The 14,002-nt window shown below is 42.9% G+C and overlaps 2 protein-coding genes across 3 annotated transcripts; one reads left to right on the top strand and one right to left on the bottom strand.

Annotated features, from left to right (window-relative positions):
* Positions 1-1,081: 1,081 nt before the first annotated feature.
* On the bottom strand, positions 1,082-6,146 carry isg20l2 (interferon stimulated exonuclease gene 20-like 2). 2 transcript variants are annotated; one of them, XM_063880137.1, is made up of 4 exons: positions 6,078-6,146; positions 3,883-4,677; positions 2,836-3,036; positions 1,082-2,194 (listed from the first exon to the last, which is right to left on the bottom strand). In XM_063880137.1, exons 2-4 carry the CDS (start codon positions 4,540-4,542, stop codon positions 2,081-2,083), a joined length of 975 nt encoding a protein of 324 aa, XP_063736207.1. In that variant the 5' UTR covers positions 4,543-4,677; positions 6,078-6,146; the 3' UTR covers positions 1,082-2,080. The 2 variants fall into 2 exon arrangements, with proteins under 2 accessions (XP_063736207.1, XP_063736208.1); XM_063880138.1 differs by lacking the exon at positions 6,078-6,146 and having other exon boundaries at positions 3,883-6,052.
* A 262-nt stretch (positions 6,147-6,408) lies between these two features.
* Positions 6,409-12,147, top strand: mettl25b (methyltransferase like 25B). The gene is made up of 8 exons (XM_063880081.1): positions 6,409-6,749; positions 7,408-7,526; positions 7,969-8,185; positions 8,273-8,335; positions 10,157-10,294; positions 10,724-11,424; positions 11,523-11,707; positions 11,894-12,147. The coding sequence occupies exons 1-8, from the start codon at positions 6,609-6,611 to the stop codon at positions 12,001-12,003; spliced, it is 1,674 nt and encodes a 557-aa protein (XP_063736151.1). The 5' UTR covers positions 6,409-6,608; the 3' UTR covers positions 12,004-12,147.
* Positions 12,148-14,002: the final 1,855 nt, after the last annotated feature.

The raw sequence follows: 14,002 nt of genomic DNA, 5'->3' as shown, positions 1-14,002 counted from the left end.
ATGAAGATAGAGATTCCTTAATATTTCTGATGCTAACCGAAGCTAATGTAACGATAACCAAGTTTCTCTACAAAAACAAATCCAGGAAAAGGAGGTTTGTTTTGCAAGGATTTGGAGATTGGGTCCGCCTGTTCAATGTTTTCTTCCTAAATATCTAAACAACTATTGTAGGGATTACTTTGCAGACTTTCTTGGTTCCCAGATGAATCCTTTTTTTGGGGGGCAACCAGTACCTTTAATCCAGTGTAGTTCAGAAATGGGGAGACAGAGGGGAAGAGGCGCGGCAAAGAGACTCATTCGAACCTGGGTCCACCGCATGGGGTTCAAACTCCTGTATATCTGAGCTATACGACGGCCCCAAGATGAATCCTTGTGAGTTTAGTGATGCTTGGATTTTCCCATCATCGAGCACTTAAGGTACAGATTTAGGGCCAGGTGTAAAAGAACATTTAGAAAGTGATTCTTTTTTTTGGGTTCTTGTGAGTTCTGAGAAATAAATCTGAATTCTAGTTTTTTTTTTTTTCTGAAAATCTCAGAACAAACATAGAAAACATAGAAAACATAGAAAACATAGAAAAAATCTGAAAATAAATAACTAAAACAATTTCTCTGAAACATTACAGATTTTTTTACAGAATTCTGAAGGAAAATCCTGAAATCTTAGATTTCTTTTTGCAGAAACAAAATGAAAGAATGATTTAAAAAAAAAGAAATCAGAACAAAAATTACTTCTGAAATTTAGGTGATCTCAAAACTAATTTCAACAAAAAAAACATTTTAAAAAATCTGGAAACAAATCAAAAATGTATTTTCAGAAGGAAAAGACACAGAACATATATATTATACAAAACAGATCTAAACATGTTTTACATGTGGCCCTAATCCTCCTCCGTACTTGACCAGCAACAGTGATTGTTAAACGATGAACACAACAATAACTCCCATGATCCCACGCTGCTTCACCATGTCTTCAAACCCTGTATTTCATAGTTAATTGAGAGACCCCTAGCTGCAGGAAGGACAAACTTACCTTTACAAACAAGATCTTCTGAGCTAAAATGCAAAAAGGCAGATTACCCAATGATTGTGGAAATGATTTATTGAAGTTGAGCACCAATCTGAATCTACAGCAGACATCTGAACCCGCCTGACATTGCATAGGAAACCATACAGACTTTTCCATGTTCCCAAAAGACCTTTGACAGTCGCTGAACGAGAGAGGACAGAGCTTTGAACAAGGGTCTGATGAAGTGTTTAAAGAAGTTGTTAGAAACTCGGCTATGAGAATAACCAGGGACTGAATAAACATTGTTCTTGTTGTTTGGCAATTTACTACTACTACTCTAACAGGGTCTTCTCTCTAGCTTTTTAAAAAACATTTTAAAACATAGAGTCGCATTTGACACATAAAATAGTGAAAGCCACTTTCTCAAACCCAGTCTACTTTGTTTAACAGTGTCTTTTCTCTGGACCGCCAGGGTTATTTCTTTGTGTGTTTTTCACAAACAAATAACCATTGAGTCACATTTAAACATGTGCATCTGAAGATGATGAAGTAGAAAAAACATCCCTGAAGAAAATCATCGGTTGCATGGAACCAGAACATATATAATAATAATTCAAAGTACTTAAAATTATAAAAACTGACAAAGGTTTTTTTTTGCAACATTATATCAGTTATATCGTCAGATTTTAAATAGTTTTGAATGTTGCAAAAGGAAACAGATATCGGATTCTGGGTAGAACTGAACTCATGAAAAGCACTTACCTTGTAGGAAATAATACAACTTTTTTGTAAGATTTTGTGATCATTGCTGTCGCCTGGATGAAAGCATGACTGCCCCCTAGTGGCAGGAGCACCTTAAGACACAATGCACACCCTGAGAAAGAGCAGCTGAAACTGAAGGCTATCATCTCCCATGATATCAGAATCCAGCTGGCGGTCACACTGGATGAGCAGCTACCTGGTTTCTTCCTCCACACGTCACCGGGACAGCAGTGGTGCGAGTCCATCCAAACACGCCAAAAAGTCAAATTTAAAACCCGGTTTTATTTCCATGTGGTTTCTTCAAACCTGGCACTAGCTGCTTTGAGATTTGGAGGCCAGAGTCCTCTCCCACTGCTCCTCCACCACTCGGTACAGCTGCATGGTGGCCCGGGCGTCCTCCACCGAAGAGTGACCCTTCCTCCCAGTCTGAGGATGCAAAGAGAGAGAGTTGACCGTCACGTGAGGGGCTTTCAAATGCTTTTACTAGAGCAGGATCACAACTCTTCACGGTTAAGGTGGTGATAGCTCATTGAGAATGTTCTGCTCTGTGCTTGAACTGGATTTCAGCCACTCATTTCATGCTTCATCAGGAAATAACTTAATGACGCCCTGTTATGGTTTCGGGTGTTCCCTTTCCTGTAGTGTGTTTTATAGGTTTCTGTGCATGTAAATGGTCTGCAGAGGCTAAAATCCCTGTGTTCCCTCCAGAGGGAGTTTCTCTTTCTAAGCCAAATTAAAAAGGTGGGTCTTGATTTTTCTCTTCTGCTCTCTGCTGCCCTCAGGTCTCAGATGAGATGCCTCATCGTGGGTCTTGGTTTCCACTTTGGGTATGAGTAAAAACATGCCTTTTTTCTATGGTGGCTCTAAACTGGTGGAAATAGCTTCCCACTGTTATGAGGGAAAGCAGAGACTCTACACATCTTCTGTTGCAAACTGAACATCCGGCTGTGGCCATTAAATAAATAACCATGTTGTCCTTAGTTTGAATCTTTGATGTTTATTGCAGTTATTGTACGTTGCTTTGGATAAAAGCATCAGCTGAATGTGTAGGGTAGAGTTGCTCCTACCTGGATGTCTCTATTGAAGATGGCCTTGGTGAGTCTCTTCAGCGAGGCCACCTCGTTCGGGGCGAAGCCGGCCCTCTGGTTCAGCAGCGGGATACGGGACGTGTCTCTGGTCAGGATCCCGGGGTGGGAGTAGCCCAGCACCTTGAAGTCGTTGTGGATGGCGTGTCCGATCACCACCTTCCCCATCAGCAGCCGAAGTATCTGCCGACAGAGGAGAACCTGAACTCACCACGACTGTATACTGTGGTGTACAGTAGGGCTGCACGATTATGGGCAAAATGATAATCACGATTATTTGAATCAATATTGAGATTATTTGTTAAATTTTAACCAAAACATTTGTTATTGACACAGAGGCTCATTATTCCTGCTTTCACATCCAGGTGCTACATTCCTGCTAATGTACACATTTGTGCATCAAAATAAAATAGGTCTATATCTCGTCCACACTACTGCGTTTTCGTTTTAATCCGGAGTTTTAAAACGAAAACGTGACCATTCACGCATACTGGGCATGCGCGTGCCGGTTGCAGCATTATAAAATGCAGAATTTACCTGCACAACAACTGCTACCACAGACAACAAGGTACACAGCGCTTTCACTTCGTTATCCATGTTTACCACTGGTAGTCAAGGGGCCAGCAGCGTTTCCAAAAGCCTCCGTTTTAAAACGAAAACCCAGTATTGTGTGTTGTGTGTTGTGTTGTGTTGTGTGTTGTGTATTGTATTGTATACGAGGCTTGTTTTCTCCATCACTCGCTAGAAGCGCTAGATTGGCTTTGGAAAAAAACGTTGATACTGAGCGTTCTATGAACCGAAGGACACATTTAAAATATCGCTCATCACGCGATTTTGATCGTGGGAAGCCAAAATCGTGATCGTGATTAAAATTCGACTAATTGTGCAGCCCTGGTGTACAGTTCATTTACTCACAGAGTATTTAAAAGGTGTGGCTGCTTTGTAATTTTCCTGCCTCTGCATGCGACATGTTGAAAAACTGAACGAAGGGTATTCAAACGCTTGTGAATGAAAGGAAGACCTCCTCACCTCCTTCCTGGCATCGACGTACGGCGCAGCATTGACAAGGTCTTTGTGCCGGATGCCGCTCCATCTCGTGCGGTAGTCTGTGACGGGCACGGGGGGGTTGATGAACTTATCGTAGACCACGTCTCCGTCGTACGACACCAGACTGCAGCGGGCCAGCTGGCTGATGCTGCCCTTCGGTCCCGTGCCCACCATCTCACAGTCGATGGCGAGGTACTTGGTGGGGACTGCTGCTGAGGACTGTGTGGTGGTGGGTTTCTGGCTGTTGGAGCACGAGGGGCGGGAGGCAGCAGGTGTTGGTTGTGTGTTCCCAGGCCCCTTTGGTTTCTCCTGGCCGCCTGTGTTGCTCACAGAGGCAGCGGAGGAAGGCAGGCAGTGAGCGGACATTGAAGGCGTGGAGTTGCAGTGTGCGCTCGAAGGTAAGCTCGTGTTGCGTGAGGAAGTAGGAAGAGCTGAATGATTTACACTTGCTCCATTTTGGCGTGAAGGCGGGCCCTGCCCCGTTCTGTGGTTGTAATGATTCCTACCGTCCAGAGAGCCCCTGTGCTCGATATCCCTTGGCTTTTTACGAAACCGCTTGTTTTTGTTATTCCGGTTTCCTGTTGGCGGTCTCCTCTGCGCAGGCTCGTCAGAAAGGCTCACGTTGATCAGAATGTTCGACATGGTTCTGGTCGCAGTCCAGCAGAGGTCCAAATGATGTTTCCTCAGAGCAATCGTGCAGATGTGCTTATTTCCTCAAAAGGCCTTCAGTCTTGGTAGTGCAGTTTGTATCAGCTCACACACCGGTCAACAAGCATCCTGTAAGAGAAACAAAACATGATCGAACCAGGTCTTAATTTGCCGGACTTCCATAAAATACATTTTATATCACCCGTGTGCTCCCACCTGCAAGATAAGAACGGGGCCCTCGAAACCATCAGCACATTTTACATTAGATGTTGACTTAAATAGTCACCTGAGGTAAAGTATATAACTATTATAGGCTGACTAGTTTAGGTAAAAGGATTGATTGTGCAGTAAAATGTTCTTTTTCTATGATGTTTTGGATCAATATCACTGACGCATTAATGCGTCTGTTGCAGCTTAATGTTGTAGATACTAAAGGTTGTACTAATGTCATCAACATTTAAATACTGATGGGAGGTTTTAGCCCACAGCAGCAATGCATCATATTGTACATGATCCTCAGGTGTGTGTGTGTGTTTGAGAAAACCTGGTGTCAGCTCTGTGACAACGCCTTTCCAGCAGATCCCAGAGGGTTTTGAAGGAGAACTGAAAACAACTCGTCCATAGGTTAATCACAATCATTTCAAATAACCAGATCCAGAGGTGGAAGAAGAACTCAGACGTTAAAGTCCGGAGTCCTAGTTTTAATGGCGTTGTATACTGCAGGGTAGCTGCTGAATTTACTCCCGGTGGAACTAAAGTCTGATTTAAGGGCTGATTATATTTACCATCATTAATCCTAATCTGCCTAGGTTTTAAATACAGGTAGTGGAGTAAAAGTATACCATTTACTTCTGAATTGTAGGGAAGTAGAAGTACAAACTACTATAACATTGAAATACTCATGTAAAGTACAAGTATCTCTCAGAATTGTACCAAAGGACAGTACTAGAGTACATCTACTGAGTTAATTCACAACACAGGTGAAAAACATGTTAAACAATCAGCTGGAGACATGAGACAGCGTTATTTACAAGTGACTGACATGGGTCAAACAAGTTAAACCCATAGCTGTCATAATTAGTTCTTATTCGTTTAAAAAAACGACATAAATCGATGCAGTGGTGTAAAGTAACTGAGTAGATTTACTAAGGAATTGTACTTAAGTACAATTTTGAGGTACTTTCACTGAGGAACATTTTGATTGCAGGACTTCCACTGTAACAGAGTATTCCCACACTCTGGTACTTCTACTTTAACTCAAGTTCAAGATCTGAGTACTTGTCCCTCCTCTGAGTTGGTCTGAGTTTCCTCATTATTAGCTCTTTTAAAAATAAACAACATCCTTTTAGCCGTTAGCTAACGTTAGCTCACAAATGTTACTATGCTAACTCCGTGTCCAAGTCGCTGTAAATAGATGTTTCTCAAGGGTAAATTCGACAATAAATGTGTGTGAACATAAGCAGGTCTATATTGATTCAATAAATATCATTAATACACGTTAAAATAACTTTAAAAGTGTTAAAACAGACCTGCAGCAAACTGTCGACCTCGATATTCTCCCTGCTGACAACAAACGTTCAACATCCGGGTCGCGCTGCCTTCATCGACAGACAGAAAGTTGGAACAAATATTTGCTTGTGCTGTGTATCGTATAGCTGAGCACAAATGAATATATTATTTCCTGTTATATATTGTAGTACAAAGCACACATTTTTGCTGAAACTTCTCTGTATTAATTAATTTATTTTAGTATTATTGTTTTTTATTATTACAAGTACAGCAACTGTCACGAAATCCAAGTATGTCTGATTCTGTTCGAGCGCCCTAACTGCCTTCAGGAATGACCGGGAAGCACTTGAACGCATCCTACATGAAACTCTTACTATAATGCTAGTTAGCTAGTGGCTAACCACAACACGCTTTTTTTTGTTGCAGGATTTGCGTTATAAATAGCGATTTAAAGTACCCAATATTTTTTTAGACAAACGTATTCTTAATTGGTCAAACAAGGCAGCGTTAAACAAGATCACTTGTGTTAGCATTGGTGGCCTTTCAGCCCCATGTCAGTGAGACTACCTGCAGCTGCACAGCATGTGGAGATGTTTACATCAAGCCTTTCTGCAGAGCAACAGAGAGACCTGGCCAAAAGACTCACCACCTTCCTGTCCATGTACAGCCACCTGTCCAGCTCATACATCATCGTGAGTACTGATGAATGACTTGTCACAGTTTGCAGCTCTTGAGCTATGCTGTTGGTGTGTTACCCTATGGCACATAAACTATGATCAAGGTAGTGAGAGGCAACCACTAGCACTTATATAAGGCCAGAAATCTAATGGAAGCATCTGGAAAAATTGCTCAATTCTCTCATAACTTATTATATATGCTCTTCAGTGTGGCTGTTACTACTAAAACTAATGAACCACTTGATTAGAAAAGTGAATAAATCACATGAAAAGTCATACATCTTTGAAATGTTTCTCGCAATATGTAGTTTTTATTTGTAAAGAAGAGCATTTCCTAAAACTCTGTCGTTGTTGTATGAAAAACATGAGGCAAAAGTAAATGTTTTGGTCGGGGGGGTCTATTTTCAGCGGCGGATGAATCCACATTCAGTGTTAAAGTGAGTTTCTGGACAATAATGCAGCTCTATAGCACAGCATAGGATGATGCACACACCATATGTGTGTATTAAGGTGTCATGGCAATTTAAGCTTCCTTGAAAACACACAGTGCATACTTGATAGTGTGTATTTTTTCTGACAGTTGCTTCAAAGTAAATATAATAAAACTATTTTAATAAAAAGAACAAAAACATAAAGAGTTCAAGTTCAATTATAAATATGATTGTCCCCCCAGGAGTTTTTCACTGAGGATCTCTGGAGCTCGTTACCCAGCAGCTGGCAGGTCGTGCTGCAGGACCTGACGTACCCCCAGATCGCTGACCTGTTACTGGACGCTTCACATGCAGACAGGAGGTGATGCTGGATAATACAGGGGCCCAAAGTCCATACTCAGAAAACACACACACATATATTAATAAGGAAAAGAATGAAAAACGATTTAGAACATTGACATAAGTGTATGGGCCCCTAATCTGCTTTTTGGGGGTTCCCTAAATGGTCTGCAAAGGCTGAAATCCCTGTGTTCTTCCAGAGGGAGTTTCTCTCCCACACACCGCCTGAAACGCCTCCATTGAACTCCTTTTAAATAAAGAGCTTTTTGAACATTGAAGCATGGAGACTTGTCCCATGAAACACAAGATACTAATATGAACCAGAAAATGAGCATAATAGGGACCCTTTAATACATGTCTTTATGCAAGTGCATGTCCGGTTGTACTTTTGGACAGTGAGAGACATATATAATACTGCCAGAGTCCTGATCTGAATAATAACCATGCAGTGTTTGTGGTTGCAGATATCCCTCGGTGTGGCCTCTGTCTCTGCTCGCCTTCCGAGCCTCCGCTCAGGCTCTGGCGTTTCCCAGAGAGAGCAGGAGGGGAGGCGGGGGGGCGGCAGGCAGCGGGAAGCCCGAGGAGTTTCTGAAGAACGAGAGTCAGAGCTCTCTGCTGCGACACATCTTCAGGAAACACGTCAAACCCAAGAAACAGCACGAGATCCGCAAGCTGGGCGCGGTACGGGCGGCTGATGCTGCGATCCCTGCTTACTGAGTTTAAATTCCCCAGCTTTGGATTCAATCTGATTCTTCTTGTGTATTCCAGCTGGTTAAACAACTGTGTGACCACACTGACTGCAGCAGCGTGGTGGATGTGGGCTCTGGACAGGTATCTGATTCTATCACCTTTTTTATTAGTTTTTTCAGCAGTGTTTGTGCACGTCTACTGCGGTTCAAATACTGTCATAATGGATGCATTAGTATACAATGATTTGGATCCTTATTAACAGTTTTCCAAAAAGAATGCACATAAACAATAAATAACAATAAGGTGTTTAATTAAAGCAAAAAGACAACAAACAGAACATATTTATAAGCTGATGAAGTCAGGCAACATGTCTCATTAAACTGGCATCCTGAGAAATGGCTCAAATTCTATCCTAAAAGACACTTGCTAAAGTAAGGGATCTCATGGATAGACATTAATCTTTTACGATTTGACTTTGAGTCGTTATTATAAAAAAGCAAAAAAATGAGGAAATAGAGAATTTTTTGGGGGGACTATTTTCAGCGGCGGATAAATCTGGTGTTAAAGTGACTTTCTGGACAACAGAGGAGGAGAAGTACTCAGATCTGTCCTTGAGTAAAAGTAGAAGTACTCAGATCTGTCCTTGAGTAAAAGTAGAAGTACTCAGATCTGTCCTTGAGTAAAAGTAGAAGTACTCAGCTCTTGTACTTGAATAAAAGTAGAAGTACTCAGATCTGTCCTTGAGTAAAAGTAGAAGTACTCAGATCTGTCCTTGAGTAAAAGTAGAAGTACTCAGATCTGTCCTTGAGTAAAGTAGAAGTTCTCAGGTCTTGTACTTGAGTAAAGTAGAAGTACTCAGATCTGTCCTTGAGTAAAGTAGAAGTTCTCAGGTCTTGTACTTGAGTAAAGTAGAAGTACTCTGATCTTGTACTTGAGTAAAGTAGAAGTACTCAGATCTGTCCTTGAGTAAAGTAGAAGTTCTCAGGTCTTGTACTTGAGTAAAGTAGAAGTACTCAGCTCTTGTACTTGAGTAAAGTAGAAGTTCTCAGGTCTTGTACTTGAGTAAAGTAGAAGTACTCTGATCTTGTACTTGAGTAAAGTAGAAGTACTCAGCTCTTGTACTTGAGTAAAGTAGAAGTACTCTGATCTGTCCTTGAGTAAAAGTAGAAGTACTCAGGTCTTGTACTTGAGTAAAGTAGAAGTACTCAGGTCTTGTACTTGAGTAAAGTAGAAGTACTCAGCTCTTGTACTTGAGTAAAGTAGAAGTACTCAGCTCTTGTGCTTGAGTAAAGTAGAAGTACTCAGGTCTTGTACTTGAGTAAAGTAGAAGTACTCAGGTCTTGTACTTGAGTAAAGTAGAAGTACTCAGGTCTTGTACTTGAGTAAAGTAGAAGTACTCAGATCTTGTACTTGAGTAAAGTAGAAGTACTCAGGTCTTGTACTTGAGTAAAGTAGAAGTACTTGAGTAAAGTAGAAGTACTCAGATCTTGTACTTGAGTAAAGTAGAAGTACTCAGGTCTTGTACTTGAGTAAAAGTAGAAGTACTCAGGTTTTGTACTTGAGTAAAAGTAGAAGTACTCAGGTCTTGTACTTGAGTAAAGTAGAAGTACTCAGATCTTGTACTTGAGTAAAGTAGAAGTACTCAGGTCTTGTACTTGAGTAAAGTAGAAGTACTCAGGTCTTGTACTTGAGTAAAGTAGAAGTACTCAGATCTTGTACTTGAGTAAAGTAGAAGTACTCAGGTCTTGTACTTGAGTAAAAGTAGAAGTACTCAGGTCTTGTACTTGAGTAAAGTAGAAGTACCAGGGTGTAGGAATACTCTGTTACATGTAGTATCAGATTGTACTTCAGAGCAGTATTTGAGTGTATCTTGGTCTTTAAACCCCTGCAGTCGTTGCTTTGCCTGTAGAGACGCTCCCACATTAACCCCTGACAGTTTTCCTCCGCTCTGCCGGTAAAAAGGGTCACCTGACGCGCTTCCTGTCCTTCGGGCTCGGACTCACTGTGACCGCCATCGAGGCGGATCGCACGCTCGTCGCAATGGCAACCAAGTTTGACGCAGAGCTGCTGGGGGTCCTGGAGAAGGAGAAGCAGAAAGAGGTTGGTGTTTTTACACACTGACGCTTCTGTTCTCTTCACTGAGAGGTTCCTTTAATACGTTGGTGTTTTTCATGTATTCTTTGTCATTTGCAGTGCTGTCTGGTACTTCCAATATACATTATACAATATCAGTGGTATTGTACAGTACATTATTGGATATTAACCCCTAAATGGGCAATCACATATCAATATTTTGGAAAATCAATTGCTTTTTTACACCCCTATGACACATTAAAATACAAATATTTAAAATAAAGCTCCCGGGGAACTACGGTGTGTGAATGTTAGCTTACTTGAGCGGAGGGCCAGTCTTTTTAAATAAAATATTAACTAGAACAAACTCTCAATGCATCATATTTTTGTAAACTTCTATGCCTACTGCTGCATATCAAAACCTCCACACCAATAAACATCTCCATCTTTCCCTAGAGCTGCTCCTCTCTGCTCCCAGTATCCCAGCCTCGTCATGTGGCCGGATGGGTAAACCCCAAAGCATCATGGGAGTCCTTCATCGAGCAGCTGGGCGGTGCAGAAGGACCCCAGACTCCATCTGGACCCTGTAAAAAGAGACAGAGAGGCTCAGAGGAAGAGACTCAGCACCAGCTCGGAGACAAGGAGTCTGAAGAGGAGGCCTCCGGATGCTCGTGTGTCCAGACGGGGGTTCAACCTGAGCAACACCTCCATCCAGACTTCGTCCTCACGGGCCTCCACGCCTGCGGAGACCTCAGCGCCACCCTGCTCCGTCACTTCATCAGCTGCCCACATGTGCGCGGCATCACCTCGGTGGCCTGCTGCTACATGAAGATCACCACCAGCGAGCACCCCCACCCCCCGGGTCTGGTGGCAGCTCCTCCTCACGTGGCAAACCGGGAGGCGCTGCCCTCAGAGTTCGGATACCCCATGAGCTCCTGGGTGGGCCGGCTGCCGGGACACCAGCTGTCCTACAAGGCCCGGGAGGCGGCGTGTCACGCGGTGGAGGACTACGGACGGAGGCTGCGGGAGGACAGCGAGCTGCTGAGGACGCACTGTTACCGCGCCGCGCTGGAGACCGTCATCAGGGCGCAGAGGCCCGATCTGCGCCGGGTCGGGGTCCAGACCGTCAAGAAAGCCCACCTGCTGACGTTTACTGAGTGAGGGGGCGCCGCACACACATGTTTGACATCCTTAGTTAGCACTGATCAAAAGCCACAATTTGAGATCTAATATCCTCTGCCTGCACCCCCCTCAGGTACGCCCGTCTGGGCCTGGCCCGGGTCGGCCTCCCCCCCGATCTGCCTCTGGACTCGGGGCGGGTGGAGGCCATGTTGGAGCAGCAGGGCCGGGTGGTGGTGTTCTTCAGCCTGGCCCTGCTGCTGGCCCCGGTGGTGGAGACGCTGGTGCTGCTCGACCGGATCATCTACCTGCAGGAGAACGGTGAGCCCCCGGATGCTGCTGTACGGCTGATGTTTGATACATCGACCCTTTGTTTTAAAGCTCTGTTCTACTGATGGACAAACTTCTGCTCCATTTTCTACTGTGTCCTCGCCAGAAATACTCTGACTCAGGCCCCCTAATCCGTCTGTGTTTTTTTTCAATAACTGAAGCTTCTTCTTCCTGCAGGCGTGGAGAGTCGGCTGGTTCCTCTCTTCGACCCAAACCTTTCCCCCAGAAACTTTGTACTGGTGGCTCTGAAAGCTCGAGGACATGGAGGAGCAAAAAGGAAGTCCTAACAAACTGAAAAATCACGCTGACTCCCTGAGAATGAACTCAAGATTACAAAAAGATCTAGTGCTCCTTTTAAACACAAACCCAAAGTCTTACGGCTGTTTTGTCTAGCCTCTGTTTTTCAAATTAAAGAGTCCATTTTATGCACATCTTCAGGTGTATATCAGTATGTAGTGTCTCTACTTTAAAGAGTCCTCTCCTGCTGATGTTCAGGTGTATATCAGTATGTAGAGTCTCTACTTTAAAGAGTCCTCTCCTGCTGATGTTCAGGTGTATATCAGTATGTAGTGTCTCTACTTTAAAGAGTCCTCTCCTGCTGATGTTCAGGTGTATATCAGTATGTAGAGTCTCTACTTTAAAGAGTCCTCTCCTGCTGATGTTCAGGTGTATATCAGTATGTAGAGTCTCTACTTTAAAGAGTCCTCTCCTGCTGATGTTCAGGTGTATATCAGTATGTAGTGTCTCTACTTTAAAGAGTCCTCTCCTGCTGATGTTCAGGTGTATATCAGTATGTAGTGTCTCTACTTTAAAGAGTCCTCTCCTGCTGATGTTCAGGTGTATATCAGTATGTAGTGTCTCTACTTTAAAGAGTCCTCTCCTGCTGATCTTCAGGTGTATATCAGTATGTAGTGTCTACTTTAAAGAGTCCTCCCCTGCTGATGTTCAGGTGTATATCAGTATGTAGAGTCTCTACTTTAAAGAGTCCTCTCCTGCTGATGTTCAGGTGTATATCAGTATGTAGAGTCTCTACTTTAAAGAGTCCTCTCCTGCTGATGTTCAGGTGTATATCAGTATGTAGAGTCTCTACTTTAAAGAGTCCTCTCCTGCTGATGTTCAGGTGTATATCAGTATGTAGTGTCTCTACTTAAAGAGTCCTCTCCTGCTGATGTTCAGGTGTATATCAGTATGTAGTGTCTCTACTTTAAAGAGTCCTCTCCTGCTGATGTTCAGGCTGTATATCAGTATGTAGAGTCTCTACTTTAAAGAGTCCTCTCCTGCTGATGTTCAGGTGTATATCAGTATGTAGAGTCTCTACTTTAAAGAGTCCTCTCCTGTGATGTTCAGGTGTTGTATATCAGTATGTAGAGTCTCTACTTTAAAGAGTCCTCTCCTGCTGATGTTCAGGTGTATATCAGTATGTAGAGTCTCTACTTTAAAGAGTCCTCTCCTGCTGATGTTCAGGTGTATATCAGTATGTAGAGTCTCTACTTTAAGAGTCCTCTCCAGCTGATGTTCAGGTGTATATCAGTATGTAGGGTCTCTTGATGTTTCTCATACTGTCTGTGCTGCAGCACTTCTTTTCACCCTCTGTCTGAAACCAGTGTGTCTGATTGGTTAGCTGGCCGACTCTGTTGTGATTGGCCAACAGCTAAGAGATGTCCCGCCCCTTAGCCTATCACTTACAATGTGTTGGAGCTCTAGCCAATAGGAGTGGATTTCAGCCTTTGCAGACCATTTACATGCACTAACACCTATATAACACTCTACAGGAGAGGGAAAACCCCAAAAAGCAGAATAAGAAATAGCCTTTAACTTCAGGCGTCCTCACAGATGATTTAAAGCTCCGACTTACTTTAAAACAAAGACATAAATCTGGTATCTTTAAAACAAGAAACTGAACCAACTCATCCTGTTTACGGTAAAATCAAAGGGAGAAAAGGTAAAAATAAGAAGAGTAACGTCTTAAATAAAGAGGAAAGCACAAACAACACCATTTCTTTATTACGGGAATAAAAACCAGAGGGTTAGACGTGCAGCTGTTTTTATTTTTTATGTGCAACATGTTTACTCTTAATTCCTCCATCTTTTTTGTGTCGAAATACTTTCCTTGCAGAGATGTCTTGTGCCAGCCTTTGTGCAACACTTTATTGCCCCCCAGGTTCAAAAGAATCAAACCCAGATGTTCTGTGCGTCTCCCACAACACTGCTCTGAGACCAGTTTAGCTTTTTTCATGTGTGGAGCATCTCACTGATGTGTGACCTTAGCAGGGGTCCTAAATCAGC

This window comes from Eleginops maclovinus, chromosome 3, assembly GCF_036324505.1.
Source record: "Eleginops maclovinus isolate JMC-PN-2008 ecotype Puerto Natales chromosome 3, JC_Emac_rtc_rv5, whole genome shotgun sequence".
Lineage (NCBI taxonomy): Eukaryota > Metazoa > Chordata > Actinopteri > Perciformes > Eleginopidae > Eleginops > Eleginops maclovinus.
This window is presented reverse-complemented; position numbering and strand designations above follow the sequence as displayed.

Coding starts and splice junctions, on each gene's coding strand:
- isg20l2 (XM_063880137.1), bottom strand. CDS start 4,542: ATGTCGAACATTCTGATCAACGTGAGCCTTTCTGACGAGCCTGCGCAG. Junction 3,037..3,882: donor ACGTCGATGCCAGGAAGGAG/GTGAGGAGGTCT, acceptor CTCTGTCGGCAG/ATACTTCGGCTGCTGATGGG. Junction 2,195..2,835: donor TCTTCAATAGAGACATCCAG/GTAGGAGCAACT, acceptor TTGCATCCTCAG/ACTGGGAGGAAGGGTCACTC.
- mettl25b (XM_063880081.1), top strand. CDS start 6,609: ATGTCAGTGAGACTACCTGCAGCTGCACAGCATGTGGAGATGTTTACA. Junction 10,295..10,723: donor AGAAGGAGAAGCAGAAAGAG/GTTGGTGTTTTT, acceptor ATCTTTCCCTAG/AGCTGCTCCTCTCTGCTCCC. Junction 11,708..11,893: donor CATCTACCTGCAGGAGAACG/GTGAGCCCCCGG, acceptor TTCTTCCTGCAG/GCGTGGAGAGTCGGCTGGTT.